The sequence below is a fragment of the Armigeres subalbatus genome, chromosome 1, assembly GCF_024139115.2.
Source record: "Armigeres subalbatus isolate Guangzhou_Male chromosome 1, GZ_Asu_2, whole genome shotgun sequence".
Taxonomy (NCBI): Eukaryota; Metazoa; Arthropoda; class Insecta; order Diptera; family Culicidae; genus Armigeres; species Armigeres subalbatus.
In genome coordinates this window covers 239729355-239745785 of record NC_085139.1, presented here as the reverse complement: position 1 = coordinate 239745785, position 16431 = coordinate 239729355, and the positions used below count along the sequence as shown (strand labels likewise).

At 43.7% G+C, this 16431-nt stretch overlaps 1 protein-coding gene across 2 annotated transcripts; it reads right to left on the bottom strand.

The window, feature by feature from the left end:
* Positions 1–1271: 1271 nt before the first annotated feature.
* LOC134206030 (protein GPR107-like) lies at positions 1272–13424 on the bottom strand. 2 transcript variants are annotated; one of them, XM_062681714.1, is made up of 9 exons: positions 13174–13424; positions 12993–13103; positions 12775–12920; positions 12544–12689; positions 12391–12479; positions 11941–12329; positions 11494–11884; positions 2301–2461; positions 1272–2230 (listed from the first exon to the last, which is right to left on the bottom strand). In XM_062681714.1, exons 1-9 carry the CDS (start codon positions 13264–13266, stop codon positions 2089–2091), a joined length of 1668 nt encoding a protein of 555 aa, XP_062537698.1. In that variant the 5' UTR covers positions 13267–13424; the 3' UTR covers positions 1272–2088. The 2 variants fall into 2 exon arrangements, with proteins under 2 accessions (XP_062537698.1, XP_062537699.1); XM_062681715.1 differs by having other exon boundaries at positions 12391–12476.
* Positions 13425–16431: the final 3007 nt, after the last annotated feature.

Below are 16431 nucleotides of genomic sequence, written 5' to 3'. Positions count from 1 at the left end.
ACCATTCCGCGGGAGGCTGCGAAGTTTATGTATCGTTGGCCGTTGTCATTCGATACGGTGTGCAGACTGTCCGATCCGATGACCGGTCTATACATTTCCTCCCTTCCTACCTGAACGATCATGTCGCCGATGACGATTTTGACGTCCCGCAGTGGGCATCCATCGTATGACTGCTCCAGCTGTGCCAGCTGTGCGTAGAACGCTAGCGTAGAACGTAGCTTTTTATAGGAATTTAACAGGGCCCACTGTCAAACCCCACCACATCCTAGGCAAGCCCCACAACTCGCAGATGGCATGGAGAGGGATCGTCAAGCCCTTGGACATGCCGCCCCCTACCAATCAGTACCTAATTTTCAAAACGACTTGTCTACTTTGGAAACAAAGAATCAAACAACGATTTAGTGATTTTGATTTCACTTCCAAGCAAACCAACAGCATCAACGCGTAGCAGAAGCCTTCGCCTACGTGTTGATGGGGTTGATTTGCGTGGGAGTGCTATCAGAATCGCCAAATCTACGTTTTAATCTTTGTTTACAAAAGCAGATAAGTCGTTTTGAAAATTTGGTATTGTAATGAATAAAAATGAAAAAATAAATCTACAGAGCTTATGGAACTGACCCATAAATGATCGACCGTGACCCATACATAAAATGGCTGATAGGTAATTAGACATGACCCAAAAGCGACTGGCATTGACTTATTAATAACATCAGTAATTAAGGTGACCTAAAACCGTAAGTAATGAAACATGTGGAACATTTATTGAAAAAAAATATGCAAATTGTACACAAACGATTTTAAACAAATTCATAGTACTGATTTGAAATGATTTGAACTTATAATTTGCCAACTATAATTTAACTTTTTTCCAAATCCACACCGCCTATGAAAAAAGGCACACTTCTGCCGACATGCAAACGACATGCCAAACTTTTCACATTCTAACACCGCCCCTTTTGGTCAGCGCAATTCACATTATCAATGTGATGCAGCCAAAGTTTCGCTTTTTATATCTACGAGAATATGGAGATTTTCATTTCCTGCGCGCGGAACATCCGGCGAACCAGAAATGAAACAGAACAAAATTGGTCGTTAATCAGCAGCCGTACTTGTCTGGTTTGGGTTGCACGCGGTGCACGAGCTCGGACGAGATTTCCTGCAATCTTGTGCTTCTCCGTCCAACATGCGATGGTAATCGTTTCGTTGGTAGGACTGATGAGCTGCCATGGCGTGTTCTTCAAACTGGTCGAGCATATAGATGGGATTAAAGATTTTGTTATTTAGTGAAACGTCGGTACATTATTATTATCATTATTACTTAATTCATTTATACACATAATGCATCATAATCAGCTATCATTCAATCACGTGGTCCAAAAATATCTTTTTTTTTGACACGGAGAGTTTGCATTCCGCTGAACTATCTATCTAAGGGACGAGAGTGAATGTCTCATATTGTTTTGTATGTAATTCATTTAGGGTATTATCGATGCGTACTATACTGCTGCAAGATTCTAAAATTCAATCAATTCTACTATTAGCTGCATCAATATGAGTGGGAAATTTATCAAAATATTATCTGTTATCATTCTTGTTGCTTGATTTTTGGTCACATCCTAAAACTACAGGGCAGAAGTTTATATCCTCGTCGACGACACGACAAAAGAATTTAAAAACAATATCTACGCACTGCACAGTACTTCAGACTATTTATGTATAAAAAACAAAATCACAGAATAAGCCCCCTTAAAATACAAATTTATTCTTCACAGTCTGCCTTCTCCGAGTCGAAAACGAGAAACGATCGCACCAAACTGCCATCAACAAATTAGCTTTGAATCGGACGACTGTTGTGAGCAGAAATCCTATTATAACTGTTCACTCTCGCGTCGCCCAAGGGCAGTTAGAGTAAGTTAGATATCGATGACTAACCATACTGCCGGTGGAAGTATAATTGTCTCATGTTTGCTGGGATTCCCTATACACATGGGACAACTATGCGTCCACCGGCAGCATAAGTAAAGATACAACATAGGTACTCTATCAATAATTACAGCGGATTAATAGGCTTTTGGAATAAAAAAAAACTTAATCATACTCGTGCGACGATTCTCGTTTACTGATTAAATTTTCCCGCTCCTCTTCGTTACCTTCGTGTACTGTGGTACCCAGCGGTTGCGAACGATTGGTCACCTTGCTGATTCCTTCGGTCAGGCCCGTTTGGGTGAGGCTGCAACGGGAAATAAAGAAAGTCGATCATATTTTAAAATTTCTCTTGGTGGTATAGGAAAAATAATTACATTTCCACTTCGTCGTCATCATCGTCGTCGTCGGCGTGCATCGAGAAATAGGGATTTTGCGACACCGGGCGGAACTTGTACCCAGTTAGAACGAAGAACACGTACGTGGCCATTTCTTTGAACATCTCGTCCAACCAGGCGTACTGGAATGCAACGGTAATCTGAAACAGAGTACATAATGGTGTTAAAATGGGTTGGCTATGCAATGAGTTGGAAGTTTCAAATTAGTTATTCTCCTATCATTCTAAAAAAGGTGAAGTCTAGCTCTAGAACAAGTACCTTCTAGTACTAGTACAAGCCACTGCAGACACATTTACTGTTGAGGTCGAAATACATATCTGTAAAGTTTCAATCAAGTAGTGGAACTAAATTAAGTATTAATAAATATAGGACATGACGGGGACAGACGGAAAAGGGACGCTTTATCCCCCTGCAAGCAATCTAGCAAGCGCAAGGTTTCAAGACGCTGTTTCTCCGAAGGACTCCGTGGGATGCAATCGATTCCTGTCAGGTGTTATCGGAATGTTTTGTTCTTCCCCGACGGACGACGGGGGCGCAAATCACCGAGTAAAAGCAAGCTGATCAATAAAGACCATCGAGAAGTTAGTACGGATGCAGCGTCCTAGGGTACTCCAACTCCAGGGGGCAGCAGGGACCATGTCCAAGGGCTTGACGACCCCTCCCCAGCTGTCTGTGAGTCAGGGAGAACTGCCTAGGGCGTGGTGGGATTTAGCAGTGGGCTCTGCTAAAATCCCTCCCAAAAAACCACAAGTGCCCGTAATCAGACTCTATCAAAGCGACTGTGTGCCGCTTCAAAAGCACAAGCCCAGGGAGTGCTACTGGCACATCAGGGTTGATATCAGTAAGACCCTGATTATGGCATACTGGTTGCGTGTACTGGTCTTGTATTTGGATATTGTTATATTGTGAAGTGAGGGCTGGCAGTCTGACATTCTACTCTCTTAGTAGGGCCGGGTGACACCGACTCGAAACGGCGAGTGGGCTAATGGCTAGACTGTCTTCCGTCCCATAAAACCGTGGCGGGCCTTGTAGCACGCTGCCCAATCCTGCCATCCAGTTTTGCCTACTGGGTGGGAGTAGGCTCAGATGCCCTTTCCTGACTTGCGCTGATCTGGCTCTGAACACGCAAGTGTCAACCCTCGCATGGCCTCCCTGCTTGCCGCAAAGCAGGCATAGATAACCATGGGATCACTAAAGGCGACTACTCCAGTAGGATTCGGCGGCAGCCGCAAGGGGGACCCATAAGCAATGAGTATTGAACGCAATCAGTCTTTGGAGTTGGAGGTGACGGACCCCTTTGCCAAAAGGTCCGAGCGAGGTCCCCCATTAAAGAGGGGGCGAGTGGAGTGACGGCTGCTGCTATTGGCAATACCGAAGAGTCTCCAGTGGTGATGGGGAGTAGCCCTGCCTGCACGCCTGACCAGGGATACGGGTGGTGGCCGAGCAACTCGATGAGATCATCGAGTTCGTAAGCGGCAGGCAGAACAACAACAAGGACAGGGTTGTCACGGAGATCTTGAAATATTTTCTGCGCCAAATCCGCGCCGACTTTAATCAAATCCGCGCCATTTCCGCGCTACATGAAAACCATTCCGAGCGATCCAGATCCAAATTCTAAGCAAATACATGGTAAATGTCAATTTTTGTAAAACAATTTATTGAACGTCTTCTCTTCAAGTTCTTTTTTTACAATATTACTGATTTCAAATATGATTTTAAACTGCAACATATGTTTGTATCAAAATGCTAATAGGACTAATAAAACCGCAGTAAGTATTACAACCCTTCTAAATGGCCTTATTCACCACTAGAAGTACTGAATCTAAGGGAACAAGAACTAAACAGTCAAAACTATTAGCATAAGCACCGCTTTGGATTAGATTATGGCTTTAGCATGTTTTGTTCCGTTATTGTTAGTTTTTTTGTTAATAGAACTTTATAAAATGCGGCACAAGGTACGTTGATATACAAATGAATGTTAAAGCCAGATTTGATCATAATTGATTTAAGATAAACGTGGTAAATATTAAAAAATCTGCTAAAACCGCAATTTCTTTTGAAGTAATTAATTATGAAGCTTTGTTGTAGTTATTGATCACAAGACAAACTTTCGTAGATATTAAGGAATTAGACAACGAAGCTCCGTTTTTTAAACAAAACTTCTGTAAAACAAATATTTGAATTCATATCAAGAAACAAATAATACAAAATTTCTTTGCAAATACGACAGAATAATTTGCGTAAACTCCAACAGAAATTAGTCGGGTATTTCTCCTTCAATTCTTGTAACAAGCTTTTCTAAAAGTTCATGCAGAAATTTTTTTGACCATTCTTACTGGAATTTCATTTAAAAACTCCGAGAACTCCTGTAGAAATTCATCTTTCGTGCGCAGATTCATCCCAGAAATTTCTGCGGGTCATCCTCCGGAAATTCTCCCGGAAATTTTCATGGAAATGTTTGCAGAAATCCAACTGCCCTTGAATCTGCTGAAGTGCAGAACTGGGAAAATATTTTGTAATTTGGGAATTTTGTCGTGAGTTCATGTAAATTCTCCACAAATAACTTGCAGAAATCCCTTCATGAATTCTTTTAAAAATTCTTGCAGAAATTGATTGGTTACTGCCTGCGGAAAAACTCCCGGTTCTATTTATGAGCACTTATTAAGGAAATTTCTGTGATCATCGCTCTAATTTATTTGCAAGGAATTTATACAAGGATCATCATAGGGTCCTTGTGGAAACTTCTTTAGGATGGAAAAATTATTTCAAGCTCTTTTTAGTGGAATGTATTCAACCGTCTAAGACGAGTTAAGTATTCTCCTTTTAATTCCACCAATTATTTCGATATCTTTGCGGAAACGTATTTCGACCACAACTGTGTGGTGGTCTTCAATGTCAAGTACGAGACACTGAAGACGACCACATAGTTGTGGTCAAAATACGTATCTGCAAAGATATCGAAATAATTGGTGGAATTAAATGGAGAATACTTAACTCGTCTTAGACGGTTCTTTAGGAAGCTTCTTCGTTTTCTGTTGGTAATCCTGTAAAATCGGAGTTAACCGAAAGTATCATAAAAACCCGCCAGAAATAACTTGTGAGAATCATCTTCTAATTTTTGATCGTCTTTCTGCGGTGGAACTTATTAAAATGAGGCATCTGCATTAAATCAAAGAACATGTTTATGTTTTCAATTATTGTATAAACCCTTATTCGTTCTAGATGAATGTTATAAAGGAAATATAAAATGTTCCAATATTATGAAAGAATTCTTGACGACTTTTGAAGAATGATATAATATATCATGCTGAGTGGTTCATCGTAAAAGAAACAACCAATCAGAAACTGACAAATATCTTGGAATTACATGAAAATGGGTGTTCATGTCCTTCAATAGACATGGTTTGTGTGCGTCGTGTTTTAAAATGGATTAAAAATGACAAGAAGTGCCGTATCTCTCCTCACAACATTTGTTTAAATAATGCTTGAGAGTGTAATGCATGCCATTAAATAAGGACTTGGACAAATAAAATAATGTTAATAACCTTGAAACGTAAATTTGTTCTCAACAACATTTGCTAATGAAAATAAAATAAAATAAAGCCCATCTAGTTAGGCATCAAACTAATTTTCAAATAATTCCTTGGATTTAGCATTTTATTTATTAAATTTCCACCTAACACTAAATCCGCGCCAAATCCGCGCGAAACCCTAAAATCGCTATGTAAATCCGCGCCAAATCCGCGAAAACCGCGAAATCCGCGAAAATCGCGAAATCCGCGTAGTCGTAACAACCCTGCAAGGAGCTTAAGCAGAGCCTGTTGCCCGACTAGAAGAGCATAACAAGAATTGAACACAATTTTAACATATTGTGATATTTATAACTTATTTTGATACAGTTTTGTTCTCAGTAGCCATTATCTTTCAAATATTGTAACAGGATTATATCATAATATGATTTGAAAAATGCTTAACACCGAATTGCCCAAAAGTAGGCAATTAAAATAGATGTAGCAAAGTCTCCCAGCCATAGATATCACAACGTTGATATAATAATTTGAGAAGGTTGCCTTATTTGTAATGTTGTTAATTTCATGTTTTCGAAAAATATTCTTGTTAAATTAAATAAAATATTCTATAATATATTCTTGACTATCTAGAGACCTCTAACGACCTGTAATAATTCCAACTGCACAGAAACAATATATTTTGTATCTGATTCTGTTATAAATTTCTAACAAAATATGTTATTTTTATGATAAAATTGTAACAAAATTTGATAGTTTTTTGTTTCCAGTAATGCAGTTTCTGATAGAAATTTAGATATTTTAACAACATCCTGCACCATGTTTCTAACAAATTTTGTTATAAAAATTTAGTATAACATAATAACATAGGATGATATAATTTTGATATGACCTTCTAGTCTAGTTTCAAGCTGCGAGACTGGCCCTTAACAAGGCCATTAAGAGCAGCAAGAGAGCGTGCTTCGACAACCTGTGCGAGGGTGCCAATGCGAATCCGTGGGGTGACGCCTATAGGATCATGATGGCCAAGACCAAAGGGGCTCTTCACCCCCGAACGGTCACCGGACCGGTTGGCGAGGATTATCGAAGTACTCTTCCGACCCGAGCCACAAGTCCCTGGCCTCCTCCTGCGCTGCAAGGCGCTGGGAGTGTGGCCGAAATGGTGGCTCCGGTGACGAACGAAGAATTACTCGCAGTGGCTAACACCCTTGCGATGAACAAAGCTCAACAAGGCCCCGATGGAGTTCCAAACAGTGCACTCAAGGCAGCGATCATAGCGAACCCGAACATGTTCAGGCTAGCTATGCAGAGATGCCTGGATGAGTGTTGTTTACCTGAGAGATGGAAAAGGCAGAAGTTGGTACTGCTGCCGAAGGCCGGGAAGCCTCCGGGTGACCCATCGGCGTACAGACCAATTTGCCTGATCGACACGACGGGTAAACTGCTCGAGAGGATCATCCTCAACAGGCTCACCTCGTACGCAGAGGGTACGGATGGCCTGTCGAGTAACCAGTTTGGTTTTCGGAAGGGTAAGTCCACGGTGGACGCTATCAATTCAGTCCTCAAGACTGCAGAGGTAGCGATCCAACGGAAAAGGCGAGGAATTCGATACTGTGCGTTGGTGACACTGGACGTGAAGAACGCATTCAACAGCGCAAGCTGGGATGCCATCGCGCTCTCGTTACACCGGCTTAGCCTGCCGGTGGGACTGTACCGGATCTTGGAAAGCTACTTCCAGAACCGTGTGCTGCTATACGAGACCGATGCCGGTCAGAAAAGTGTTCCTATTACCGCAGGAGTCCCGCAATAAGGGTCAATCCTGGGCCCGGTACTATGGAACCTGATGTATGACGGGGTTCTGAAGCTAAAGTTCCCTCCTGGTGTGAAGATCGTCGGCTTTGCTGACGATGTAACCCTAGAGGTCTACGGGGAGTCAATCCCCGAAGTAGAGCTAACCGCAGAACACGCGATCAGCACTGTGGCGGACTGGATGAGTGCGAGAGGCCTTGAGCTCGCGTGCCAAAGTCTACCCAGACTGAGGCTCAAGTATTTGTGGGTACGTCGGGGTTGACTGCTCCAACGGAGCAGACATAAAAACGGGGGAGACAGTCTCCAGGGGATGAGCTCCCTGGGGGCCGCTCCAAAACGCGGAGGGTTACTACCCCGAACAAGGGTAGTGGGGCTGGGAAGCTGAACCCCGGCCAGGTACCTCCAATACCGGGGGAGGAAGGACCTGGAAAGGTCCGTCCACCCAGGAAAGACGGTGGTAAGGGGTTACGGCAGGCTGAGAGCTCTCAGCCGCCCCAGACCAGGGAAATAGAGGGGGATGACGCCTCCTGGACCCTGGTCAAGAACAAGAGGAAACCGAAGACGTCAAGGGCCGAAAAGAAGGCCTAGGCGAATGAGGGTAGCAAGAAGTCTAGGGTAGGCACCAATCGCTCCAGGGGCGATGCTCTAGTCATCAAAACGGACGAGACTAATTACTCGGACGTCTTGAAGGCGATGAGGAGTGACGTCAAGCTCGGTGAACTCGGCGCCGACGTACGTCGAATAAGACGTACCCGGATGGGCGAGATGAGCGAGCTAAAGCGGGGCGTCTCGCAATAGGGCGCCGCCTACAAGAAGTTGGCGGAGGAAGTCCTAGGCGAGACGGTCAGGGTGAGGGTACTCATGACGGAGGTGAATCTAAGGGTTAAAGACCTGGACGAGATCACCGAAGTCGAAGAGCTCGTCACGGCACTGCGGCGACAGTGCGAAGTGGAGGCGTCCACCGCAGCCGTTCGGCTACGGAAAGGTCCGGCAGGGACACAGGTCGCATTGGTTCGGCTACCTGCTGCGGACGCCTCCAAGGTAGTCAAGTTAGGGAGCGTCAAGGTGGGGTGGTCGGCATGCCCTGTGGGCATATATGAGCAACCTGAAGTTTGCTTTAAGTGCCTGGAACCGGGGCACAAGCAATGGGACTGCAAAGGCCCTGACAGAAGCAAGCTCTGTCGACGCTGCGGATTGGAGGGACATGATGCACAATGCTGCACGAACCATCCCAACTGTTTGATTTGTTCCAGCAAAGCTGCGAACAGCAAGCACCCCAGCGTGCTGCAAAATCACAGTGCAGGTAATGCAGCTAAACCTGAACCACTGTGATGCAGCCCAGCAACTGCTGTGTCAGACAGTTGCTGAACAGATATCGCCATCATAGCAGATCCTTATCGGGTACCCGCCAGGAACGGTAATTGGGTCACCGATGGGTCTAAAATGGCGGCGATATGGACAACGGGGAAATACCCAGTCCAAGAGTTGGTGTCTTCGATACACGAGGGCTTCGTCATTGCCAAAGTCAACGGGGTCTTCTTCTGCAGCTGCTATGCGCCTCCTCGATGGTCGATCGAACAGTTCGGTCGAATGCTAGATTTTTTGAAGGCTAACTTGATGGGGCGTAGGCCGGTGGTGATAGCGGGGGACTTCAACGCTTGGGCCGTAGAATGGGGAAGCCGATCCACGAATCAACGGGGGCAGATCCTGCTGGAATCACTGGCCATGTTGGATGTGGACTTGGCTAATGTCGGTACCAAAAGTACCTACAGCTGGAACGGTGCCGAGTCGATTATCGACGTTACGTTCTGGAGCCCTGGCCAAACGAGTAGTTCGAACTGGAGGGTAGATGATGGCTACACTCACAGCGACCACCTGGCGGTTCGCTACAGTATCGACTATACGACCAGCATTCACCGAACGTAGCATTCAGCGGAAGACATCATACTTCGACGACGAGGTGTTTAAGGAAGCGCTCCGCCGCGAGCACAATACTCTCGGTCTGAGCGGCGAGCAGCTGGTAACAGTACTCTCGCATGCATGCGATGCCACCATGCCTAGGAAAGTCCACCCTAGGAATGGGAGACCACCGGCTTACTGGTGGACTCAAGCAATTGCGAACCTGCGCCGCGCCTGCCTACGGGCAAGGAGGCGGATGCAGCGAGCACGCACAGAAGAGGAGCGTGTTGAACGACGGGTGGCGTTCGTGGCTGCTAGAGCCGCTCTGAAGACTGAGATTAGATCAAGCAAAAAAGCCTGCTTCGAAGGCCTGTGTCAAAGTGCCAACACGAATCCATGGGGTGACGCCTATAGGGTCGTAATGGCCAAGACACGTGGGGCGATGGCCCCTACAGAGCGGTCTCCAGAGATGCTGGAGAGGATCATCGCGGGGCTCTTCCCACGTCACGACCCAAGTCCCTGGCCTCCCTTTGTGGAGCTGCCAGGGGCCAGGGTGGCCGACGAGGGAAGAGTAACTGTGGCGGAACTTGCGGGGATTGCACAGTCCCTTAGTGTAGGTAAGGCGCCAGGACCGGATGGTATTCCGAACCTGGTCATCAAAGCGGCCATTGCTGAGGCTCCCGAGATGTTCAGATCTGTCATGCAGAGATGCCTGGACGAGGGAGTCTTCCCTGAAGCATGGAAAAGGCAGAGCTTGGTCCTATTGCCAAAGGCGGGAAAACCACCGGGGGATCCGTCGGCATATAGACCAATATGCCTGCTTGATACGGCGGGGAAGGTTGGGGATCAATCGCTCAAGAATCTTACTTAAACGGCTCAAAAGACTAATCGGGCGGTAGTTTGTAGGAAGAGTAACGTCTTTGTTGGATTTTGTAATAGCTATTACTATTTTGCGTTTCCATTTGTCGGGGAAATACATTAGTTTGATGCACGCATTGAAAAGTTCTGTTAGGAAGACCAGACCTTTACGAGGTGGCCACTTCAACAAGACGTTCCGAACTCCATCCTGCCCTGGCGTTCTGCTACTCAGGTTCTTGCCTGCTCTATCGCGTCCTTTGCTTATCTACGCCAATCTTACGCCAGGTTGCATCTGAAGTCCACTCTAATGTTTGATTGCGCAGCTCTCCCAGGATGTTCTCGCTTGATTCGAGAAAGGCATCCTTGACACCGTCCACTGCTCTTCTACACTGTTACCTTTTATACTGGGCTGCACGATTTTCAAGTTCTTCGACAAACGATCCCTTCACAGCTAGATATTTTAGTCGGCGTATGATGAATTGCCGTTCGAGCCCCTCCTATCGCCGCTGAATTCAAGCGTAATGCGTAGTCGGATCTCACCCTTTAGAAGGTGATGGTCAAACGCAATGTCAGCGCTACGTTTATTTCGGGCATCAAGAAGGCTCCGTCTCAATTTGTGGCAGATGCAGATGTGGCCGCCCCTCGCTAGCGAGTTGTGCCTGCTTGCTTTACTGAGCTAACGTTGAAACATTCATGTTCCAATTCTTGTCCTTTGTTTCATGCCAATAGTCGACGGCGATAAATTATTTCTTGATCTTTCTTTGTTGGTTTCTCAAACGGTTTATTAAGCTCCGGTAACAGTAGGATGTTGACCTAAAGCCCCTATCCACCGAAATGAATTCCTATCTTGAATATAGCTTCCGCAGATTTGCATTTCTTACTCAGACGGCTTATTTAGGGCATCGAAGAATCAATGCAAAAAGAGTTTGATTTGCCTTGCTATTATTATGAATAACGTAAAATAAATGAAGACTCAAAGGCGCCTACGTAATATGAATGATAATCAGTATGAACGGCTCATTTAGTTTATGAATTGAACATAGTTGGAAAGAACCAAATCATTCCCCCCAAAAACTCACCTTCAGCAAATACACGATAATCCTCGTAAAGTAGATGTAGCAAACGATCATGATGTAGAACTGGCGGAACAGTTTCAGTTTGCGCAAATTAATTGCAGCTTTCCCGTCCGTTCCGGCCGCTTCCTGCAAGTGCCGGATGGACCACACCACTGGGAACAGAATCGCTCCGCAACACAGCAGATCAACCAGTATGAAAATGTCCCGCCACGTGCTGTGCTCCTTGTCGCCCTCCTCGCTCTCGGCGATTATGATTTCCGCCACATTGGCCAGCACCTGCAGCGGAATCACTATCATAAACAGCTTTTTGTCCTTGTCGGCCAGGATGTGCTTGATGAAGGTCCATCCGGTACCAATCAGGACGATCGTAATGAACAGGACCGCTCCTTTCAGTCTGAAATACGCAAAGCGATATCATTACAGCTCAAATGGTATCGAGATGTGGCTTACAAATGAGTAATATAATACAAAATTGCCCACGCTTCAACATGTTCGCCCTTGGTCTGAATGAAATGAAAATTAATCCCATGGAATAGCAACGAGAGCGACTTCAGGAAAACCAAAACCGCCATGAGGTAGTGGATCTTGAAAACGGGATGCTTGCTCTTCTTCAGGATGAACACCCAAAACAGACCGGACAGGAAAAACAACAACGACATCATGAAGTAAAGCGCCGGGAGTGGCATCTCTCCCGCCGAGAGGTAATTTTGGCCGTTCTTTTCCTCGATATCGACGTCGAATTGAAGCGGGTATAAAGTACTTATGTCGTAGTTTGGACAGCTGTGGAAATACAGATTGTAGAGCCCCTCGTCGGCTTTATTCGAGACTTCCATTGCAAACTGAAATAGTACGATTCTAGTTTAATAATATCCCGATTTTGGCATAATTAGCGCTACTTACTGTAAAGCTGCAAACTTTGAATGGGAGATTATTCTTCGTACAGGTCAATGTCAAATTGTAGTTGCGACATACGGAAACCAGATCAGTAGCTAAAAGAGGTTTTAAAAATAAAAGTTAGTTCTGAACAAACACAAACTGAATTCTATGAATTACCTTCCCGTTTCCGACGTTGCATGTACATTGACTTGGAATCGCTCACCGTTGCAAACGATTGTCGTTTCCCACGCATCGGCGGAATATGGCTAGCGTCCTTATAGATGTGCGTATTTTGCCACTCGCTTGAACAATTCAGATGAACTCTGATGGAATATCGAATAAAAAAAATGGTTTATAACATTGAAACTGCTTTCTGGATCTTTTCTAGAATTAAATGAAAGTACTTACACTTCTCGCTGTAAATCCATTATGAAGAATAGAATAGGACCACTTCGTAGGGAACTTATCGGTTCACGAAGAATACAATTGTCCTGATGGGTATCCAAGTACGGGTTCATCGCATCCGAAAGTGTTTTATCCAACGAAAGTCCATACTAAAATAAACACAATTTCATTGCTTTCGCTTTCGTGCTCCCCCTTAATAAAAGAAAACAATCAGCACTTACAACATTGCTATCGGTATGGGGAACGACCATAAAATTGGAAAACTTCACATCCAGGATGCCTCCGGGGTAGAACCCGAACGTACTTAACGGGATGTATCGTCGTAAATCATCCTAAAGTTATAAAACATAATCCTTTTGTCATTGCACATTCAGGGCACAAAATTCCCTACATCAAACTCACCCGAACTTCCAGATGATGTCGTCGGCCGTCGGAGCAAACTGTAAACAGCAGCAGTAGCACCGTCCACAAGGCAACGGATGCTAAGGATTTCATTCTTACCAGCGGCGAGTCACTACGGGGACGGCTACTGCATTGAAAGTCCACACCAAAGCAAGGAAAACTACCGAAAAATTGGAAACTATTGATTAGATTTTTCACTGCTTAATTTTCACTTTTCTTTTTGCTGTCGTAGTCGATCTGTCATCGACCGAGGCACACACATACAAGGAAAAACTTCTTCGTTGTCAACTGACAGGTATCAAATTTATCGTTTTGATGCGATTGCTCCCTCTGCTGGTCAATTTTAGAAACTATAGGCAAATTTATTTAAAACTCAGCGATCGCTCCGACATCTGGTATTCAGATCGAAAACTATGAAAAACGTGATGCACGGTTAAACCCGTTAAACCACAGACCAACAGACGTACACGGATAAAAAGGAAAAAGCTAGTTAGCTTACTGTTTATTCTTTCTGAAGCTTTTTCAAATTTTATTTGTTACTGGCATTTTTATTAAATTTACCTTAGCTTGCTTTTTAAGCATTGCAATGATTTTCTGAAAAATAAACTTTTGAATGCTTAACAAGATCTCATTGTTACTCTTGAGACTTGATAAAAAAAATTTATTATTTTTTCGTCGTTCAGCAAGGTAAGTCGAAGCGAAGCCACATTTCTTAAGATTTTTCCAGTGGATTATCTACCTACGCCAGTTCACTCCGACTCGACTCATGCACAGTCAGCGGTAAGAATCCGGAAATATTCATTATTAAGAGTTGTTCCAGAGTGCCACCGAAACGACGAAGCAATCCGCAAGGGAAACCATATAAGTTTTCTCAAGCCGAAAGAGACGGCACATCTGTAGAAACTAGACGCATATTTTGTGCGGATTTTGTCGGGATATTCCGACTAGAGAATTTTTTTCGGCGCTTGGCCATCTCACAAATCACAATCAGTTTTCCCATATGACACCCAAGCAAACTTGCAAGCAGGTACGCAAGTTAAAACTAGTCCGTTATGCTAAAAGTCATGCCGAAATTACCCTCGTTCTTAATTACAATTCCTCTTCAAAGTAACTCGCTTTTTGCATCTGGTCTTTTACATTTTATCCCGCTTGATTGTTGTTTTTATTTCTTTCTTGGAACAACAAACGTCTGTCAAAAAAGAAGCCTCGCATATATTAAAAAGGGAATAAGCATTCCAAAGGATTAAATGCAGATTAAGCATCGGAAAGCTTACCCTAAAATAGTCATTAGAATAGCTGATTGACTAAATATGGTTTTAAATTGAAGTTCAATCTATTTAGAACATTATATTTTATCCGTGTAACAGAATTGCTTTTTGCATCGCCCACCAGTTTAACGGTCGATTTGAAATAAATTATAACGTACGACATTGTCACGCGCGGCGCTAGTGTTGTTGTTTTGATTCTAAATGTTTTGATCCGAAATTTTTTGTTTCGCCTGATATAAACGTCACTTTCAATAAGGGACCGACTGTTTACTTTGATGACATTTACTTCCAGGGTGCAGCAGCCGTAAAAAGTGTAGACAACAACCTTCCGTGCATCATGTTTACGGTACTCGTCACTGAGTGGCGATACCGACGTTTCTATCTGTGCTGTTAAGCCTGCTACTCTATGTTCTGAGATTTTCACATTTTCCACCATGAGCTCATGGAAGAATGGTAGTTGGAAATTGATAAAGTGTATGGAAAAATCAAGTATTTTGCAAATTTATGGAAAATGGAAGTGTTTTAGAAGAAAGTAGTGATAAGGAATGAAGTATGAGGTGAAAAGATTATCTCCAGCACTAAGTTTGCACTGATTAGTAGTTTTATAGTGATGAAATTTCGATTTTACTACCACTGAAAAAACGCCATCTCTTGCATTAATCGTTTTGACTGGTACCTTATTGCAAGTGTTTCGAGGGTAAACAAAGGAAAACAAAAATGGGACGAAAGTGCGAAATGTACTACCACAGACAAACAGACGTAACACTGATGAAATTCCCATCGCCCATGCTCTGAACGGTTGTTTCGAATAACACTGATTGCTTGTTTCACACCTAGAGGCGTGCGCATCATTTTCCTTCAGATTTGACAATTCACACTAGCGCCGTCTGTTGACATTGTCGTACTAAACACCATTTCGTGCAACATACACGCGAGATGGTGATAAAGTAACTGGATGATGAATTTTTCAGGAAATTGTTCTAGCTGTTACCACAGAGAACAGACGTTGAAGCTGCACTCACCATGTTGTGATAACTTTTTACTGTTCATTTTGAAATAACTTTGGAATGTCGCCGTTATCCCGTGCATAATCAGCGCTGGCGTCATAAAAAAATGCCACTGTGCGCTAGTGTCGTTATACATGCAAGAGCATACTAGCGCCATCGTGTAGTCAAAATGAGATTGTGAGTTGCAATGTCGACGTCGATGGCGTTGAGGTTTGGTGTGTTTGTTTACACATGTTTTGAAAGAAATTTTGTTCGAGCCTCCATGTCTGTTCTCTGTGCTGTTACGTCTGTTTGTCTGTGGTACTACTCGAGGTACTACTGTACACGGATAAAAATAAATATTCTAAATAGATTAAACTTTAATCTAAAACCATATTCAGTCTATCCACTCATTCTAATGAATATTTTTAGGGTAAGCTTTCCGATGCTTAATTTGCATTTAATCCTTTGGAATGCTTATTCCCTTTTTAATATATGCGAGGCTTCTTTTTTGACAGACGTTTGTCAAGCGGGATAAAATGTAAAATACCAGATGCAAAAAGCGAGTTACTTTGAAGAGGAATTGTAATTAAGAACGAGGGTAATTTCGGCACGACTTTTAGCATAACGGACTAGTTTTAACTTGCGTACCTGCTTGCAAGTTTGCTTGGGTGTCATATGGGAAAACTAATTGTGATTTGTGAGATGGCCAAGCGCCGAAAGAAATTCTCTAGTCGGAATATCCCGACAAAATCCGCACAAAATATGCGTCTATAGTTTCTACAGATGTGCCGTCTTTTTCGGCTTGAGAAAACTTATATGGTTTCCCTTGCGGATTGCTTCGTCGTTTCGGTGGCACTCTGGAACAACTCTTAATAATGAATATTTCCGGATTCTTACCGCTGACTGTGCATGAGTCGAGCCGGAGTGAACTGGCGTAGGTAGATAATCCGCTGGAAAAATCTTAAGAAATGTGGCTTCGTTTCGACTTACCTTGCTGAACG